Below are 22,086 nucleotides of genomic sequence, written 5' to 3' on the forward strand. Positions count from 1 at the left end.
TAAAAAAAACACAAATCCAAATTAATACTGAGAAAATACAAATTGATAGTGGGATATCCAGTTTAATATTGAGAACATTTAAATTGAAATTCCGAAAAGCCAGTTAATATTGAGAAAAAACAAATGGATATTTAAAAAATCCTAATTAATATTGAGCAAATAAAAATTTTATTTCAAAATAGAAAATTAATATTGAAAAAAAAAAATAATTGAAATTTAATAAAACACAAATTAATTATAAAAATTGATGTCGAGAAATGGAAAATTTTTAAAATATATGTACTTATAATTGAAATTTATTATTTCTCAACAATAATCTGGGTTTTCTCAATATCAAGTTCAATTTACTCAACTTTAATTTTCAATTTCTGAATATTAATTTCGATATCTCAATTTCACTTTAGATTTTTCTCAATATAAAATTGGATTTCATAATTTTATTTTGCAATTTCTTAATAATAACTTCGATTTCTCAATATAAGTCTGGTTTTCCTCAACATTAATTTATTGGGTATGACTTAAAAATGCAGGATTTTTTAAATTTTTTAGCTTTTATTATGAAAAATTTGTACAATATAATTTTATTCAAAATATTGGCCATTGTTAGCTATGACCTTTTCTCATCTTCCTGGCAATATATGGATTTCGAGCCAAAAGAACTGCTCACCTTTTGAGAACAAGAACGAATCAAGCCAATATCGGATACTCTGTTTTGAAGTGAAGCATATCCCAGAAAGCGTTCTTCATCGATCGAAACAAATAGTAGTCGGATGAAGCCGGGCTTTATATACGATCTCTTACGCTTCGTGTTATCGTAATGAATCCATTTTTCATCGCAAGAAATGATTCGATGCAAAAATGATTTTCTTTTATAGCGTATGGTACCCAATTTCCCTGCATTTGGATGAATCTTGCTGCTTCTGAACATTTTGAAATTGCTGATTGAGTAGCTCTCAATGATTTTGCAAGCTCTTGTTGAGTTTTAAAACAATCTTCATGGAGTAATGCCTCCAATTCTTGGTCTTCAAACTTGAAAATCTCCTGATGAAGAGTATAAAAAAGTACTTTGCTAATATAACATTTTCAAATTGCCAAAATCGATATTAATAAATATCAATTTATTTTAGTAGCCACTGTAACAAATTATTCTCCAATTTTAATTAAAGAATTATTGAATAATTTTCAACAGCATATTAAATTTAATTTATGTACAAATTCCACCGAAAATTAATGACAATCTTTGAAAAATAAACCAGAATTACACATTATTATTAACAAAAACACAAACTTAATTCAAATAGAAAAACTAAAATTATATCTTGTTTAGGAAAAACTGGTTTGCAAAATCTTAAACGCTTTAGTTTTTAATTTTTAAACTCAATGCCAGTATTTAAGCCTAAGAAACTGTTTTTTATTAGTTAGAATATTTAATAAATTATTGTACAAAATTCAACCATTCTACAGTTAATTAAGTTTCATTTCTAATTCTTTAATAATATCTTAACGAGAACAACTTCTTTTGTTTAATACCCTACTATGCGTGCTATAAATAGTCAAGGCTCTTCGTCAATTTTAATGTTTACTATAGTAAAAGTTTGTATATTTCTATTATACGTTTCTAAATATTCTTTTTATAAACAAATATTGAAATTAGATACGAAAATTATCATAACAATGGGTTTGTTTAGTCTCGTGCTATTAATAGATAGATCAATAAAATTATATTTATATTTTCGAAGTTTAAAAAAAGTGAATGCCACTCATAGCCACCACGTGCGAAATTCGTTAAAACTATCAAAAATATACCTACAATTGCTACTAGTATAATAGTACTCCATGAAGATTGTTTTAAAATTCAACTCAAGCAGCAATTTCAGAATTCATCCAAAAACTGGGAAATTGGGAACCACATGTGTAGCCCGGCCAACCAGTCGAATAGACACCAAAGCCAAAGATAATGCTTTGTATTTGGTGGGACCAAAAGGGTGACAGAATATGCGGCCAGACATGAAACCGTAATATTTAGTCATAACAACGCTCGGCCACATGTTGAAATGCCTGTTAAAAAGTATTTAGAATCAAATGGTTTGGAAGTTTTTCCTGACTCGCTTTATAGGTCAGTCCGTACCCCGTCCGACTACTATTGGTTTCGATCAATGCAGAACGCTCCCTCTGGGATACGCTTCACTTTAGAACAGAGTATCCGATATTGGAATGATTCGTTCTTGGTCACCAAAAGATGAGCATTTCATTTTACTCGGAATCAGAGCAGAAAAGTTCATAGTTAACATTGGCCTTTGAATTAATTTATATTGTACAAATGTTTTAAAAGACAATCTAAAAATAGATTTTAAAAAATGTTTGGTTAAAATTTTTTTTGGGTGAAAATAAAATTCGGGTTAAAAAATATTTTTTCCGATTTTGACCCATTGTAGGTCCAACTTTCTGTAGCCTTATACATATCGTTGCAATGGACTTTGAAATATCTATCATTAGATATCCATATTTCAAAAATAGGTAAAAAATCGAGGTTGTCCTGGTTTTTTCCTCATATCTCAGCCATTTGTGAAACGATTTTGCTGATTTTAAATAGGAATCTTCTCGAAAGCATGTCTGACAGAATTATTGAAGATTTGGATCCCGAAGATATCTGGGGTCTTCAGAAAATTGATTTCAACAGACAGACGGACATGGCTTAATCGACTCCGCTGTCTATAAGGATCCAGAATATATATACTTTATAGGGTCGGAAAATTATATTGTGGAAATTACAAACGGAATGACAAACTTTTATATACCCTTCTCACGAAGGTGAAGGGAATAAAAAAACATAAAACCGGAACCCGTATTATATTGGTGGTGGGTATACAAGATTCGTCATATCCAAATAGGACTCCTTACTTGTTATACCCTTCGCCATGAGTGGCAAGGGTATATATAAGTTTGTCATTCCGTTTGTAATTTCTACATTTTTCATTTTCGACCCCACAAAGTATATATATTCTGGATCATTATAGATAGCGAAGTCGATATAGCCATGTCCGTCTGTATGTTGAAATCAACTTTCCGCAGCCCCCAAATATGAATATATCCGGAATTCCTCCGGCTTGGTTGCGGTCGAGACAATCGGACCACAAATGGCTGAGATATAAGGAAAAAATCGGGACAACCTCGATTTTTGCCCAATTTCTGATCTATATTTGGATTATTAAGTCATTAATATAAACAATATGGATAGCTAATGATAGATATTTCAAAGACCTTTGCAACGACGTATATAAGACCATAGTAAGTTGGACCTACAATGGGTAAAAATCGTGAAAAATATTTTTAAACCCGAATTTTTTTTCATCCAAAAATTTTTTTTGTCATAAATTATTTTTCCAAAAAAAAGTCTTTAAAAATTAAAAAAAAAAATTTTAAAAAAAAATTGGAAAACATTTTTTTATTTTTTTAAATCAATTGGAAAGAAAAAAAATTTATAAAAACAATTTAAAAAAAAATTAATTTCGTTAATCGAAATATAAAAATAAAATATTTTTATGTATAATTTGGTGAAACATTTTTTTTTTTAAATTTTGTTTAAATAAAAATATTTAAAAAAAATATTTTGACGTATAATTTAGTGAAGCCGAATATAGCTCTCTTGCTTTTTTTATAATCATTAATGTTCGTTGGACCCCACTGTGCAGTGTAAATAAAAGATTTTATGTAAAATGAAATACATATATGTATATTAGAGTGCTCCAAGATTGTATGGACGAAAAAAACTTTCTAGGTACAGGCCGTCCCCCCCTCTAGAATTGTTCTATGTATTGTAGAAACACGTTGTGTAAAATATTAGGATGATAGGATAACGTTAACTGGTGGCGCAACGACGCTGAAGTTTTGAGGTGCATTTACAAGGGGAAAATATGCAATTTTTTCAGTTTTTGTAAAAATTTTGCCATTAAATAATGACTTTTACAATTTAATTTAAAAGAATCGAAATGTGTACGTAATTGTCGTTATAATAAGATATAAAAGACAAAAATTGGTGAAAAAATTTTAAAGTTATTAAAAAATCGCCAGGCCATTAACGTGTCTCAGGCCACTAGAACAAGAAATTTATGAACAAAATTAACATATTTTGAGAAATATTAAAATAAAAGCTTATTTTTACTTAAAATATATCCATATTTACTTGTATATGAGTTTTTGTCCTCGTAGGATACCGTTAACCTATTCGCAGGTATGACCAAAAAAATTAAATTTTTTTAACGGCAGTTTCAAAACTCCAATTTCAAATTTTTAAAAATTTTGTTAAACAAATTTCAGAATTTTTTGATCATCACATGGGGATTTATTGACAACATAATAGGAAATAAAAATGTGGAAAAAGTATGTCAATACCTCCTATAGTTTTTCCATACCTGCGATATAAATTTTGCGATTTTCGAGAAAAACTAATTTTTTGGCCATATTTTGGGGAATGACCAGAATTTCATTACTGTAATGATTTTTGAGTAAAAGCTATTCAGAATAATATAGTCCAATTAATTTTAAATATAGTCTGAAAGTTTTACTAAAATCGGAAAACTTTAACCCTTAAATCGTGAAGGTCAAAGGTCAATTTTTTCAATATTTGGAATATCTCATGGAAAGATAGCGAAATATTATATATTTTTGTGCCGATTTTGATGAAACTTAAGAAAAATATAAAATGAAGTCTGGTATTTACAATAACAGTACAAAAATGGAAATTAACCCTTAATAGCACTTGGGGTCCAAATGACCCTCAACTTTTAAAATCACGAAAAACACATTAATTTTGACCCCAAGTACTCTTAAGGGTTAATTTCCATTTTTGTACTGTCATTGTGAATACTAGACTTCATTTTATATTTTTCTTAAGTTTCATCAAAATCGGCCCAAAAATATATAATATTTCGCTATCTTTCCATGAGAAATTCCAAATATTGAAAAAATTGACTTTGACCTTCACGATTTAAGGGTTAAAGTTTTCCGATTTTAGAAAAACTTTCAGACTACATTTAAAATTACCTGGACTATATTATTCTGAATAGATTTTACTTAAAAATCATTACAGTAAGGAAATTCTGGTCATTCTCCAAAATATGGCCAAAAAATTAGTTTTTCTCGAAAATCGCAAAATTTATATCGCAGGTACGGAAAAACTATTGGAGGTATTGACATACTTTTTTCACATTTTTATTCCCTATTATGTTGTCAATAAATCCCCATGTGATGATCAAAAAATTCAGAAATTTGTTTAACAAAATTTTTAAAAATTTGAAATTGGAGTTTTGAAATTGCCGTTAAAAAAATTTAATTTTTTTGGTCATACCTGCGAATAGGTTAACGGTATCCTACGAGGACAAAAACTCATATACAAGTAAATGTGGATATATTTTAAGTAAAAATAAGCTTTTATTTTAATATTTCTCAAAATATGTTAATTTTGTTCATAAATTTCTTGTTCTAGTGGCCTGAGACACGTTAATGGCCTGGCGATTTTTTAATAACTTTAACATTTTTTCACCAATTTTTGTCTTTTATATCTTATTATAACGACAATTACGTACACATTTCGATTCTTTTAAATTAAATTGTAAAAGTCATTATTTAATGGCAAAATTTTTACAAAAACTGAAAAAATTGCATATTTTCCCCTTGTAAATGCACCTCAAAACTTCAGCGTCGTTGCGCCACCAGTTAACGTTATCCTATCATCCTAATATTTTACACAATGTGTTTCTACAATACATAGAACAATTCTAGAGGGGGGGACGGTCAAAATTCGCAATTTTATTTTTTTGGAGCACTCTAATGTATATATACATTCCTCAATTTGCTGCATCTCTTTGTTTGGGATATATGAAATTCAACACATTTGCCTCCCCATTTTCTATCACTCAATTTTCCTTAAAGTCGTGTAGAATGTTTTCTCATCGACCTTGACCAACCATAATTCATTTAGTGAAACACTGATTTTATGCCTAAAATTGACAAACATACAAAAAAAACTAAACATAACTTAAAGCCACAAAATTAACAAACCGGATTGTTTTTAGTAAAATACGTATAATTTACAATAAATGCTAGAATATTAGACTTAACGACCACAAAGCTTGAGTGTGGTTTTGTTTTTATGGTTCAGAATTAAAAGGCAAATTAAATCTGGTGAAGGAAAATCAAGAACCAGTAGTTCTGACGTACAATGTAGAATAATATTGTACATACCTTAGTACGTATAAAATAATCATGATCGTCAAAATTCCATGAAAAGTTTCCATACATGTTGCAAATTCGATCATATATGTATATGTAAGTAAGCTGCTGTTTTAAGAATCGAAATTAAAAAAAAAAAAAAATTTTTGTACTCCCTTGAACTAAACATGTTGCACAATTATTTAATGTTGTAAGTCTATACATTCATATGTTTGTATATAATTTGTTGTTTTTCTTCTTTGGTTTTTTAAACTTTAAAAAAAAATTAAATTTTTATTTTGTTTCTAGAAAATTAACATTAAAATACTCGAATTATCCATAAAATGTTGGTATGTTATGGTTGGCAGCGGCCAGTTCGACAGCCAGTTCGACAGCCAGGCGTCATTATTCGTTAGTTTTTTCGTTAGTCACTGGTGGTCATGGTCAATTAAATTATTTAAAAAATGTTTGATTTATTTTCAAAAGATAAAAGAAAATTACTCTGTACCCCAAAAATAGCATTTAACAAAAATGTTTATTGGTTTGTTTTTTTTATTACTGTAGAAAAGTATTTTATAAATTTTCATAATCTTTTTTTTTAATTGTGAAATAACTTTCAAGAGCAGATATAGTGTGCTATCGATACTCAAGTTTGATTTTAGAAAGAAATTTAAAAGTAAATTTATTTATTTATTTTCTGTTTGCTTTGAAATGTAAAAGTTAAAAATACTAATTTTAAATATATTTTTTTTTTCTCGTTTTTTTACTTTTAGCATGAAATATTTTGTATTTGGCACTGTGCTGCTGGTATGTCTGGGGAGTTGTTTAACGGCAGACATACTAATGGTTACGATGGGTGGCACAAAATCACATAAAATTCCCTTTTGGGAATTAGCAAAAGGTTTAATACACAGGTGAGTTTTACTTAAAAATGCAACATATTGGAAAATTACTGTTGTTATCATATGAATATTAAACAAATTGATGTGCTTTGTACAAAAAAATGCTAAACACAGATGTTAAATTTAAATAAATTTAGACATATATTTTGCAAAACTTGTTTAGATCAGGCGTAAATCACATTTTAAAATGGATAGATAACATGTGTGTAATTTTTTAAGTCATGGAAACATAACCATATACGGACACCACTACGTGATAAAATACCAACAAAAAAAGACCCGTATCTCCCAGTTTTCCCCAAAGTCATGCACATTTTTTATGGGCCCCCAAAGATTTGGGGCCTCGGTGTCATTTTTGAAAAAAGTGATCATTTTCTCAGGCTCATATCTTGCAAACCGTTTGGGTTTTTGAATAAATATCTGAGGCAAAGTTGTAGCTCTTGTCATAAAGAACAAAAATTGTGAACATATAAAATCAGAAACTTCATTCATATTCAAGATCTAAATTGCAAAAATCCTTAAAAAAAATTTATTTTTTACCTTTTGTCCCCTGTTCAGGTCCATAGGTAACAAACCGTTCAAAATTCAAGGAAACAATCAACTACAAAAATGTACCTAAGATCTCAATAAACAACTTCCTAGGAATGATTCTTAATACAGTTTAGGTAGCTGCAAAAGTGAAAATAAATAATAAAAACAAGAGCTATATTCGGCTGTGCCGAATATACCCTTCACTAAATTATACTTCAAAATACAAATTTTAAATATTTTTAGGTAAATAAAAATTATTTTTTTTCCAAAGTAGTTTTTTTCGTTTTTTGGAAAAAAAATTTTGGAATTGTTATTTAAAATTTTTTTTTAAATTTGAAAAAAAAAGTTTTTGTTTTTTTTTTGGTGAAAAAAAAAATTCGGGTTAAAAAATATTTTTTTCGATTTTGACCCATTGTAGGTCCAACTTACTATGGTCGTTGCAAAGATATATTAAATATACATCATTAGATATCCATATTGTCTATATTAATGACTTAGTAATCCAGATATAGGTTAAAAATAGGTCAAACATGGAGGTTGTCCTGGTTTTTTCCTCATATTTCAGCCATTTGTGGACTGATTTTGCTGACTTTAAATAGGGAACCTCTCGAAAGCATGTCTGACAGAATTATTGAAGATTTAGATCCCGAAGATATCTGTAGTCTTCAGAAAATTGATTTCAACAGACAGACGGACAAACAGACAGACAGACGGACATGACTTATTCCACTCCGCTATCTATAAGAATCCAGAATATATATACTTTATAGGGTCGGAAAATTATATTGTGGAAATTACACACTGAATGACAAACTTATATATACCCTTCTCACGAAGGTGAAGGGTATAAAAATATTCGTATTATGTTTATAATGTTGATGGCCCTGGACTTGCAAATCGCACTCTCTTAAGTTGTGGATATAAATCCTCGTCCGAATCTGACTCTGATTCAGAACTTATGCTGTCCACGTTGCTTCCAAACTGTCCTTCATCATCAGTTTTTTCTTCTTCAAATACTTCATTAACATCATACAGGATGATCTTGTGACTCCACCAACCAATACTTGAAATGAATTAGAAAATAAATCAAAAAAGGAATGCAAAACAATGCATCAATAAAATTGATATTACCTCTGCAAGCAATGCGTCGAGTTTTTGATTTGTTTGGGTCTGGGTTTTTAATTTGGTGCAAAGGAGCTCATTTATTTAAATCAAAAATTTAACTGACCTCGTTTAATCGACTCAGAAGGCGATTCTCTTGGTCCTTATCTCGTGCCGACAGCAGACTTAGCAGGAATTTTATAGGGAATTGTATAAGGTCCACTGTGAAGTCACTACTTTGAGACTTCACAGTGGAAGTTTCAAAACGATATATTTAACAAGTCCAAAAGTAATCGATTTTAAATTACAAAATTTTGAAATTTAACAAACCGAAAACCTATTTTACTCTTTGATTCCCAGCAGAAAAATGAAAACAATTTTCAAATTTTTGTATGAAAATCACTCAGTTTTTAAATAATTTTTGTGATTTTCATACAAAAATTTTAAAATTGTATTCCTTTCGTGTGGCTGAATCAGGCCTTTAATGAACTTATAATGATTTTATTATATTTTGAAATTATTATAACAATTAAAATATATTTGAGATTAGTGTAAAGAAAATAAAGAATGTCTCAGTTTACATCTGAATCCATTTAACTTCTGAAATAATGTTCGGAATCAGCAAATATGTAAGTTAGTATCGAGAAATCAACAAATCTTAAAAGTCGTTTCATATTTCAAAATGTTTTATGGAGCTTTGAAAGCATTAATCTATTTAATATTTATCTTAAAAGCTTTTCTCTTCTATGTACCCAGCTAAATCTTACATTGAAAAGTAATGTCTGTAGGTCCCAAGCTTTAGATAGATTGTAACACTAAATTGTTAATTACCATTTCTATCGATCACATATTATGTTCTTTGTACATAAGTACATATTTTTTCACTAAAAAAAAAAATTCTAAACAAAGGCCAATAAACTTGAATGTAAACAAAAACAAATAAAAAATAACACAAAAGTCTCAAATATTCCTGAATGAAATATATCTGGATACGATCGCAATTGTTATAAACTGTCAATAACATATTTGGGCAATAAATTAATCATATTTTATGATGTGTACACATAAATATACATAAATTGTTTAAAATATTTCCACTTTTCCAAACAAAAGATACAAAAATTGCATTCCTTTACAAATTCTATACAAAGTTTTTAGTATTTTTTTGGTATGCACCTGTACAGTGACGATGAAAATAATTGCTCCAAGACATATCGTACCCTCAATAAAACAATAGTGTATAAGCATATACACTATTTATTGCATAATAAGAACTGATACATAACTGATTCTATATGTGGTAAACATTTTGTAAAATTCTTCTTCCACAAAGTGAGTCAAAAGATCAATTACTTTTGTTCCAGATGTCTACTAAAACAAAAAAAAAATTTTTTTATTCATTCAGTTACAGAATCCTAGCCAATAGGCCATAATCGGTTCCAATTAAACTACTCACAAAAAATTTTAAACTCAATTGTTTCGAAATGGCAAAAAAGTATACACTATTGTTTTATTAATGGGACGATATACATATTTGGTCGATTCACAAAGTCTCCTATCATGCCATGCTATGTTTTAAACAAATATTATTAAGACACTCCTCTATTTTTGACATCTGACCAAAAGTTTTTATTTCAATTGAGACGTTAACCTTAACATTACTGCTTCCAAAATACATTTGTACCAAACAGTATGCCCGCATTGGTTTATTCGGACTAGGGTTCCTAATTTCCCGGACTTTTCCTTTCCCGGGAACAAAAAAAAATTAAAAAAAAATTTCAGTCCCGGGAATATTTTAATACTAAATTAAACCAAAAACCAGTAAATTTTTATTCGAAAAATGTTACCAACTTTTTAAAAGAAGTATAAAATAACTATACAGGTAAATCCCGGTATAACGAACGATATGTTGTCAGGCCCATTCGTTAAATTGAAAAATTCGTTATATCGAGATGTTTTTTATTATTAATTTTCGACAACTTTTTCTATATTGGAATTTAACTAAACCTATGTCGTTTTGATCCCTAGGTTGGATGAGCGGTGTGACATTAGGAGACTGAATATCGTCCAAATTGGTATATTTTTAGTAGTTTTTACTAATTTTTATTCTGGAGGATGGCTTGTTGCATTATCCATGATTAATAAAGCCTTCACTGTAAGGGATTTCGATTCTGAAAATGATTCAACCTGCAGAAAATTAAACTCAGGGACAAACATTTAAAATAACAGATTTTGAAGATTCCAGATTTCACTTAATTTATGTAAACATAATTTACAGGAAACACTTAGTCACGATAAAATGTTTGTTTTTATTTTCTTCAAAATAAATGTTGATCATTTTGTTATTCCATATTTCATTCATTCATCCAAATTTTTAGTTTTTCTTTCAATGAAATTCTTCTACGGTTTCCCATACTTAATTCACGTGAATTATAGCCTGTTTCACAATATCGAATGAATGATTTCGTTCCCATTCTAAGCGAAAGAAAGCTGATTTTGGATTCCCTAACTATATGTTTATGTGAATCAGTTTTCTTTCGCTTAGAATGCGAACGAAATCTTTCATTCGATATTGTGAAAACAAGCAATTAAAACAACTATAGAAAAAATGACAGCACCTATTAATAAAGAGAGTAACCATTGAAAACGGTAATGTATCGACTTATTTTCTTATTTTCACATTCTTTACTATTTTTGTTATTTATACTTTCTGTTCGTTATATTGAGCGTACAATTTTCGAAATATTCGCTATATAAGGTTGTCAATTTTAAAAATGTGGTCGTTTGTTTGTTTTTTCTCATCATTCGTTATATCGAGCATACAATTTTTGAAACGTTCGTTATATAAGGTAGTCAATGTAACTAATTTGACCGTGCGTTAAATCGGATTTTCGTTAAAGTGAGATTCGTTATACCGGGATTTGCCTGTATTTGAAAATAAAATTTGGTGAAAAAAAAAATTTTTTTAATAAATTTTGGGTGAAAAAAACATTTTGGTGAAAATATATTTTGGTGAACAAAAATTGGGGTGAAGTAATAATTTTGGTGGTACATTTTTTTGGTTTATTTAGGTGAAAAAATCGAGATATTCGCGGTTTTGCTTATATATCAGCCATTTATTGATCGATTTTATCGATTTTAAATATCAATCTAAGTTGGTCTACAGCGGATTCATTGATGTATCAATCATTAATGTATGTTACTTACTTTACTCAAATTGCCTATGTGTACGCGGGATTTAATGACTAAAACTAAGACAATCCCGCAAAAATTGGGACATTTGTGAACACCATCAAAGTGTTTATGTTTGTTTATTTTGTGATGCCATAATTTTTACCGTCACTAAATGTTTGTATATAATATATTAAGCATATAATTAAAAGTTTAATTACACTTTTAACACAATTCGTTTGAGCACACTTTTATATTTGTTTCTTTTTATTTAAATACTTTTATTTCCAGAGGTCACAACATAACATTTCTAAATGGTTTTCCCTCCGATTTCCACGTTAACGGTCTGCATGAGGTCACACCAGCCGGTCTAGTTGAATACATACAAAACTATACGAATTGGGATCTGCTGGGAGCACGAATGTCAGGTGAAATGCCAATTTCTGTATGGGATGGTGTCCGTTATGCTTTCGAGGTGAGTTGATCAAAAATAATTAAGCACAAAAACACGGTTTATGTTTTTACAATAAAACAGTTACACGTTTTCGATGACAATGACAAGTGTATTGTGGTGTATGTTTCACTTAAATATTTCCATTACATGTTAATTATTTTATCGTCACTTGCTGACTTGTCCAATTTACAATCATTAATAACATTTGCTATGAGTTTGAGTGTTAGTGTGTTACTTATTTTTTTTGTATTCAAAATGATTAATAGTTTTTCGTTTTTTTTTTTTTTTTTGTGGGACAAAGATCCAAATATTTTGAAATTCTTACAAAAAGTTAAAGCAGTTACTTATTATTTATTATAAAGTAAAAAAAATGGAATTATAACTTATAATTACAGCTAATCTGTTAGGTTCAGCCACAGAAATAATGTCAGTAATGTTTTAAAATCGGTATTTATTTGATATTTTAAACAATTACAAGCTAATCGTAATTAACAGAAATCATTTTGCCATTACACAGTGGTTTGCTTTAAAAATAAATGGTAATGAGTATAAAAATCTTAAGCTTTCTTGATTCGATATTTACATAACTTTGAATATCAATAAATTATAATATAAGGGGGAACTTCTGTGAGCCAATATATAGACCACTTTGGGGAGTAAGAAAAAATACATCTGTCGCGCATTGGTCGCAATCACTAAACTCACTAAACAGCGCTTTTAGGTTCCATTGTTTTATGTAAAACTCAAACATTAAAAATGTGTACCGGACATCCCATAGCTGCCATATAAGCCCTGTTCCCGAAAAACATTTAAATACTCATAAATCTCTTATATATTTATACGTATCATAGCAAAATTAAACCCTGATTAGTTTCCTATATTTATTGAAATAGTGCCGCTGATTTCTATGAGGAAAGCCCATTTCCATAATTTCAAAAAACATAGAGCTACGAATTAATTAATTCAAATTAAAAATGTGAGAAATTAATTCCATAAAACCATTCTTTTTAGCTTAATTTTTTTTAGCTTCATTCAAAGGATTTTATTTGAATAGAATTCAATCATTGTTGAATTAGTGTGTCTTGATAGACTAGACGATAGTCTGCTGGACTATCAATCATAGGGTTTCGGGTTCGATTACCGTCAGAGATTCTGTATGTATCTGTTTTTTAAATACTTTGAATGAATAAATTTTTGTTATATCAGATCTATTGAGTGTATGTCACTTTTTTTTAATTGTTTTTGCTTTTATTTTGAAACATTTGTACAATATAAATTTATCCAAATTTATCCATTGTTAGTAGGGTATTCATTCGACTAATGATCGTTCGATTAATCGAATAATTTCTTACGAATAATTATTCGAACAATTTAAAAATTGCCATTTTCGAATAACGAATAATTCGAACGATTTTATGTAGAATAATCGAATAAAACGAATAAATGTTCATATATATTTAAATTTATTAAATTGCTTAAAATTTTTCATAATTTCAAATTTAAATAAGTAATAATGACTCACAAAAATTGTATTGTTTCTAAAATTCGACAAATAACTAAATAACAAAGGGACTTTCGATCACTGTAGATAAGTGTTCCGATAGCTCCTTCTATAAATATATAAATGTTACTGCAAGAAGTTACAATTCTAAAAACAAATCTTTCAAAATGTTTAACTTAGGACTTGAACCAATGAAAATAAAAGGTACGGAATAAAATATTTGTTATTTAGCTGGCGAAATATTAGAAGAATCGCAAGTAATAATCAAAATTTTAAATTAGATTAAAGTGGAGTTGAATGTGATGGAGAATGTGATTTTGAAACGGTCGTCGAAAGTGATATTGAGGATGAAATTTTTAATGATTACATTGAAATAGACGAAGGCCATGATCTTAAAATATATGTATATAAGTGATGTTATTAAGTGTTGCAAAATATTTAATAAAAGAATGATAAACACAAAAATTGCAAACCAACGTTTTGTTGCAAGAAAAGCATAGAGTTCGTCTTACACATGATTTTGAACATCATTGAACATCTTTGTCTAACATGGTAATAAACTTTTTGCGTATTTGTAAATGCGTCAATCATGCACGTGATATCAAACTTTGGATAAATTCCCTTTATTGTTGATAGAGTTTGATGTATAATACAATTTGTTATAAATAATTTAGAAATAGTGAATAATTAATTTACTAAAGAATTAGTTACTCAATTTAAAACCCGAATTAATTAACGACATAAAAAAGTTCTTAATACGTTCCAACTAACTCAAATTTTTTAAAGCTTAGCTAAAAAAGGAAACTAAAGAGTTTGCTAGTCAATTGTTTTGTAGATTGTTCGGGAGTTAATCTGATCAGAATATTCTGTTGAAAATTTAATGATGGACTTTGTTTGCGAATGTTTTTTAACATTATCAATACTTGAATTGTTAACTGCAACGGTATTTTTTGTTTTATTTAACTTCATTCTTTACTTTTTTTTAAAAAAATTTGAATTATTCGAATAATTCGATTTATTTTAAACGTGTGATCGAATTATTCGAAAAAGTTAAAATCTCTTATTCGAATTATTCGTTTTATTCGAACAAGAGAAAAATCGAATAATTCGAATACCCTAATTGTTAGCAATGACCATTTCCCATCTTTCTGGCAACATATGGATTGCGAGCCAAAAGAACTGCCAATCTTTTGAGGTCAACAACGAATAAAGCCAATTTTGGATACTCTGTTTAAAAGTGAAGCGTATCCCAGAGAGAGATCGAAAAACATAGTAGTGGGACGGAGCAAGGTCTGGACTATAAGGTGGGTGAGGCAAAACATCTCAACCACTTCATTCTAAATACTTTTTAACAGGTATTGCATCATGTGGTCGAGTGTTGTCATGATGGAATATTACTGTTTCATATCTGGCCGCATATTTTGATTGTTTTTCGGCCAATGCTCGCTTCAAATGAATCAGTTGTGTTCGGTATAGGTACCCTTTGAACAGATTTCAGTAGCTCATAATACATAGGACCCTTTTGGTCCCACCAAATACAGAGCATTACCTTAGCGCCATGGATATATGGATTTTGTGTCGATTAGGCTGGTTGGACGGGCTTCACATACGATCTCTTACGCTTCGGGTTATCAATACGTATGGTACCCAATTTCCCTGCTTTTGGATGTATCTTGCTACTTGCAAACGTTTTGAAATTGCTGATTGAGTAACTCCCATAATTTTGTAAGCATTAGATGAAGTAATGTCTCCATTTCTTGGCCTTCAAACTTTTTTGCCTAGCCTGGGCGATTTTTGTCTTCCGTGTCAAAATCACCACTTCACACGAATCATCTCTCACACGTTGAAACCGATGGAACACATTCACCATAAGAAGTAAAGTAAAACTTCCCGCATATGACGTTTTGTTGGTACAAAATTCGACATTTTCGAAGCGAAAAAATTGTTTTGTTTACACTATAATGTTCTATAACTAAGTGAGAATAAATGAAAGAGATGTACCCTTCAAAATGAAATACATTCAATTCAATACGTTTTTAATACTAAGGAATTAAGCTTATGAATTAATTCATAATGAATTCATTAACGGTATGGTTAGGAGATAAAATTTGATTTTGATCCACATAAAATTCTAGTCATCCAAACTTCAGCATCACACAGTTCGAGTCTCCCCCGGGGCATGTCAGACAGGACCTACGGAAATGCGAGGAGTGCATACTGAGGTATGTGCAGGATCCATTTGATCGCCGCTCGTATTTGACAGCTTTGAACGACATTCACAGAGACGCCATCAATTCCGCTGTAGCAGGATACCGTATAAATGTCGTACTTGGAGGTCGCCCACCACCGATAGCAGACGGCGAGAAGATTCTGCCGCGTGGAACAAGAGTCGTTCTGGCACAACTTAGATCAGGATGGAGCAACATACTTTATGCCTTTTGAACCCGCATATACCGTGCCGTCCTTAACTTATGCCCAGCATGTGATCAGGATCCTCATGACATCCTCCACATATTTAACTGTTCAGCCAACCCTACTTCACTCAGTCCTATGGATTTTAGACTCATCCTGTTGAAGTAGCACAATTTCTTGGACTTGAACAACATGCAGAACTACCAGAACATCCAGATTGATGATTGTAAAATTGTCCATGCTGCTACAACAACAACGATCGGTCCATAGTGGGTCACTATACTCATTCCCACTTCCAAAAAAGTTTATAGCGAATAAATCTCTGAAAAATTTTAGAATTTTTTGCACAGATAAGTTTTAAGTAAACCTAAATCACACAATCATATTTTAAGAGATCCGGTCAATACTCATGTATTCAGAACACAATTGGTCAAAGCTCCCATAATTATCTCACTTCCGTAAATTCTCTTTTAGTACACAAAAATTCTTCGAAACTTTAAGCAATGGAACTGTTTGGATTGTTGCTTGATAATTGATACTAGGTTTATTAAATTCCTGGTGTAAGCTCCCTAATACTATACATTCTGCTAAAAATACTTTAAATCTGACATCAGTATCATTTTGATTTCTGATAATACTGGTGATCGTGTTTTGAAGGCTGTCAGAAAATTTGTATTGATTAGAATGACATTATATGATTAGCGATCTTGGTCGTAGTCACTCCAGATAAAATTTCCGGAATGTCAATCAAATGTCAATTTAAGTAGATAGCAAAGTCTTTAAATCTTGAATAATAAACAGGCAAAAATAATTTTTTGAAAAGATTTCCTACAGACCATTTCTTCATAATTGATATTAAGTATATATGAATGTACATAACACACAAAATGCAATAAATTGCAAGAAAATCAAAAAAAAAAGTTGATACAACAAGTTGCACGTAACATGTTTTTTATGAAAAAAAAACAAAAATCATTTTTACTCACACACTTGCATGGTTCAAGGTTGTTTTATAATTCAGTTTTTATTTAATTTTTCCACATATTAATTTTGATTTTATTTGTATTTATCTTTCAGTCATGCGATGCTATGCTGGAAGATGCTGAAACACAGGCATTATTAAATCGTAATTTCGATTTGGCCATATTGGATGGTGCATTTCCGGAATGTGCTCTGGGCATGGTGTATCAATATAAAATACCCTTTATGTATATAAATACGGTGGGTTTTTATACTGGCAGCTTAGCAAAGTCAGGCAATCCTGGTTCTTTTGCTGTAACACCAAATTTCTATACAGGTTTCACCGACAACATGAATTTGCTGGACAGAGCCATGAATACAGCTGCTCAGCTATTCTCTGATATGATGCATAAGGTTTGTGGGTGGAATGAATTAATTAATTATGTATTTGTTTTAATTTAAAATAATTTTTTTTAAAGATTGTTATGGCTTTTGTGTATCGCGTTATGCGACAACGTTTTGGCTCCCACATGCCTCATCCTTATGAAATCTCCAAAAATGTTAGTTTCATTTTACAAAATGGTCATGCCGTTGTCTCCTATCCACGTGCTTTGAATCCCAATGTTGCTGAAGTGGCCTGCATACACTGTAAGCCCGCCAAACCTTTGCCCAAAGATTTGGAAGAATTTATTGCCTCCTCTGGCGAATCAGGTTTCATTTATGTCTCTATGGGCTCTTCAGTGAAAGCAGCCAATATGCCCCTGACCTTGAGACGTTTATTAGTGCAAACTTTTGCCCGTTTGCCTTATCATGTTCTGTGGAAATACGAAGGAAATGCTGCTGACATTGAGGGTCTTACTGAGAATGTAAAATTGAGCCGCTGGTTACCTCAACAGGACATTTTAGGTCATCATAAATTGAGAGCATTTGTTACTCATGGTGGTTTGTTGAGCATGTACGAAACTGTATTCCATGGAGTTCCGGTGGTAACTATGCCAGTGTTTTGTGATCACGATGTTAATTCAGCGAAAGCAGAAGTGGATGGTTATGCTATAAAATTGGATTTGGCAACGCTGAGTGCGCCCCAGTTGTACAAGTCCATAATGAAAGTTATACACGATCCACAGTATAGAAATGCGGCCAGGTGAGTAAATTAGATCTTAAAAGTGATTTGTTTTTTTAATAATGGGTCAGAATAATATTTAATTTTATTTTAAAAATTGAATTAAGAATTAATTTTTTCGAACCTTTGCAAAGCATTGAGTTCAGAAGGTGACTCTTTGAAATAATAATTACTGAACTGGTTCTAGAACCAAAGAACTGGTGCTGGCTTCGCTACACTTCCACAAAACTTGTTTCTATTCAAACTAGAACTAGTTTCTGAATTATTACATTTCGAAAATCTGTATAAGAGAAAAGATAAGAAAACAAAAATGAATGTAATTTTTAAAAATTAAAACCAAATCATGAAAGACTTTTGCATAAACAATACATAATTGCTTTCAGATGAAAAAAAGTTTTATTATGCAATAAAAACGTTTTTAAATGAAATTTTACAGTTACATATATAGAGAAATAGAGAAAATTTGGCTTAAATTTTAAAATTACATCAAATATAATTGAGACTTTGTGACTCCATCCCCGAATTCAAGGAACTGATCTTTTTACAAACGGTTCAAAAACTGTAACCGAAATGGAATGGGCTTCTACACAGAGAAAACAAATTCATGATAGCAACCGAATTTGTGGCCAATCGAGTGATTATACCTTAGTGGCCAAATTTTACAGTTGTGGCTACAAAATTTTAGAAGGGGTTTGGTTGCTGCAACCGAAATTCTTCTTTATCAACTGACTTTCTGTTAATAGAACCGAAAAATTGTGCAACCGAATCATTCGATTGACAACAAATTCGGTTGCAACTACGATTCTGTTTTCTATGTGTACGAACTAAGCCGAAACATAAGTAAATACTTCTGTCTTCCAATTCACAATACCTTTTTACTGGCTGCTGTAGAGCATATTAAAGGTTTGGACAGAATTGATAACTAGTCTCCTGTGAAACAGCATTATTGGAAACCAAAAGGCGAACAAACTATCCAATATAGAAACTCTTCCCAATGTTTAGAATGATCTTAAATAATTACCTGTGCCTGAATTTAGTCGAATGCTAAACTTGGAATAGTTTAAGAATTCAAATTGGAAATCACTAAGGAACAATATCGTGCTGACTGAGTTTTTAACCTAGTCGATTTTTATTTTTATAGTCTTGTGGATATACAGAACAACATTTTCTTAAGAGTGCTCAACATGTCGAAATGTCATATGTTTATACCCGGAACGGTATGGGCCTCTCAATATTTGCATCCCAAACATTTGCAAACATTGATTTTTGGGAGAATTCTATCTCAATCTTCACTGATGGTTCTAAGCCGAACGAGAATTAGATCAAGACTTTTCTGTGATAGCTTTGGCCGTCCAATACTTGCAACAACTTCGGCTGCAATGCCGAAGAACTGCTCATATCTTGAGACCAACAACGAATAAAAGCAATTTCGGATATTCTGTTCTGAAGCGAAGAGTATCCCAGGGGGGTTACTCTCTATTGCGATGCGAAAGAAAAATTGGTACCGTTTATTGCGTTTTCGCATCGCACAAAAAATTAGTTTAAAATGTTTTTATTTACAAGTTTTGACATTTCAATTTGTCATTCTTCGGTATTGTTTATTTTGTGGTGCCAGTATTGCTTCTTTTTGCGAAAGCGTTTGCGTAGACGATACAGAGTACAAAATTGTATTCTTAACGCATTTACCTTTCGCATCGCAATAGAGAGTAACCCCCCTGAGAAAGCGGTCTGCATCGATCGAAACAAATAGTAGTCGGACAGGGCAAGGTCAGAACTATAAGGCGGGTGAGGTAAAACTTCTCACCCACTTCTTTTTAAATTATTTTTAACGGTTATTGGAACATGTGGCCTAGCGTTGTCATGTCAGGATATTATGGACGATTTTCCAATGGTCGCTTCAAACAAATCAGTTACGTTCGCTACAGGTTTCCTGTAATGTTCTGGCCAGATTTCAGTAGCTCTAATAGTCAAACACAGAGCATTACCTTCGCCCCATTGATATTTGACTTTGGTGTCGATTCGGATGGTTGGCCTGGTTTCACATTCGGTGAAAAATTATTTTCTTTTATAGCGTTCAAGCTTAATTTCAGACATATAAAATCGTATTTCAAAGTCTCTTAGCTTCAATTCGAATGATATCCAATTTCCCTGCGTTGGGATGAAAAAGTTTTGAAATTGCTGCTTAAATAGCTCCCAATTATTTTGCAAGCTCTTGTTGAGTTTGAAAGCAAATCTTCATGAGTAATGCCACCAATTCTTGGTCTTCAAACTTTTTTGGCTGGTCTAGGCGATCCTTGTCTTCCATGTCAAAATCACAACTTCTGAAGCGCACAAAACATCTCTCGCACGATGAAACATATTCACCATAAGCTTCGGTGAGCAATCGGATTGCTTCAGCTGCACTTTTTTCAAATTAAAGAAGTAAAACTTCTCGCATATGACCCTTTGTTGGCACAAAATTCGACATTTTCGAAGCAAAAAAGATCTTTGTTGTTTATACTAATGGTGTTTTCTTTTCTGGCATAAATTATGCATTTTTTCTGCCTTTTACCATTCTTTGTGTTCCTTTCTGAAAAAAAAATGTAGTTTGGTCGTATTCTTTTCTAATAATGTTACCCTAAAACCCTGAATACATGCTACATGTTTCACCCTCAAATTTATCAAAGGGTTAGAATTGCACCACTTTTTATGTAAGCCAAAAGTATAGTTTTATAATATTTCGAAGCTACATAAAAGAAAATTGAATAAATGGTAATGATTTTTGTTCTATTCTGATCGTTAAAAATGCAACACATTATGAGGGTATGGGTAACATTTAATAAATGGTACAAAATATATAGGCAACATTTTGTGTCAGAAAAGAAAAGACCATAAATGTTCAATAAGTGAGAATAAATGACAGATATGTACTCTTCAAAATGACATATAAGTTATTAAAAACAAAAGATATGCCATTTATTGTTAATCCTCCATTTTTTAGTCATAAACCCAATATTTAAAGAAAATTGCTAAACATTTTCAAAAATACCACCTTTTTTGGAGGTTATCTCAAATTTCGGTCCATGACTTTGTTTATACTTGACCGATTGTGCCCATTTTTAATACCAAACATTTCGGACCAACAAAGAAAATAATTCATTAATTCTTCCCTGTAAGCCCTATCATGCCTTCAACAGAAAGATGAACGGACATAGCTTGGTCGTTTTAGAGCTTTTTAGCTTAATAGTGGTGGGAATAAAAACCTAAATGGATTAATAAATATTTGTAAAAGCTACATTAAAACTTCGATAAAATTTTAAATGAGAAAATTAAATGAAAGCGTTCTGAAAAATGTCTCTGAAAAATCATGGACACAAAGCATCACCAAAACTTACCTATTTTTGTGCTGATATTTTTGACTATATTTGATGTGGGCTTTGGATTTTTATAATTATATAATCCAATTATGTTTTCCTTATTTTAATCAAAAATGATCTTTACAATAAAATGAACTTGAATATCATATAATTTAAAAACAATTTAACTATTTAAGATTCCGCCAACGTTTATTATTGGATCAACGTACAACACCATTGGAAACATCAATATATTGGACTGAATATGTTTTGCGCCACAAAGGAGCTTATCATTTACAATCTCCAGCACGTAATCTAAGGTATGTTTAGAATCTAACTAAATCTAAATAGTTAGACTTTAAATAACAATATTTTTTAATATTATT

General features: G+C 30.7%; 2 protein-coding genes across 2 annotated transcripts in view; both read left to right on the forward strand.

Moving 5' to 3' along the window:
* Ugt50B3 (UDP-glycosyltransferase family 50 member B3) overlaps nucleotides 1-22,086 on the forward strand; it is a 63,458-nt gene that overhangs the window by 41,022 nt on the left and 350 nt on the right. The window contains exons 2-6 of the mRNA XM_065514047.1: nucleotides 6,984-7,124; nucleotides 12,207-12,390; nucleotides 17,360-17,656; nucleotides 17,722-18,386; nucleotides 21,898-22,020. Of these exons, the coding sequence (XP_065370119.1) occupies nucleotides 6,985-7,124; nucleotides 12,207-12,390; nucleotides 17,360-17,656; nucleotides 17,722-18,386; nucleotides 21,898-22,020 (1,409 nt within the window). The 5' untranslated portion in view covers nucleotide 6,984. The remainder of the gene's footprint in view (nucleotides 1-6,983; nucleotides 7,125-12,206; nucleotides 12,391-17,359; nucleotides 17,657-17,721; nucleotides 18,387-21,897; nucleotides 22,021-22,086) is intronic.
* The window catches only part of RpL29 (ribosomal protein L29), a 242,714-nt gene that overhangs the window by 37,535 nt on the left and 183,093 nt on the right, over nucleotides 1-22,086 (forward strand). The gene's annotated exons all lie outside the window — the stretch shown is intronic.

Source organism: Calliphora vicina, chromosome 5 (assembly GCF_958450345.1).
Source record: "Calliphora vicina chromosome 5, idCalVici1.1, whole genome shotgun sequence".
NCBI lineage: Eukaryota > Metazoa > Arthropoda > Insecta > Diptera > Calliphoridae > Calliphora > Calliphora vicina.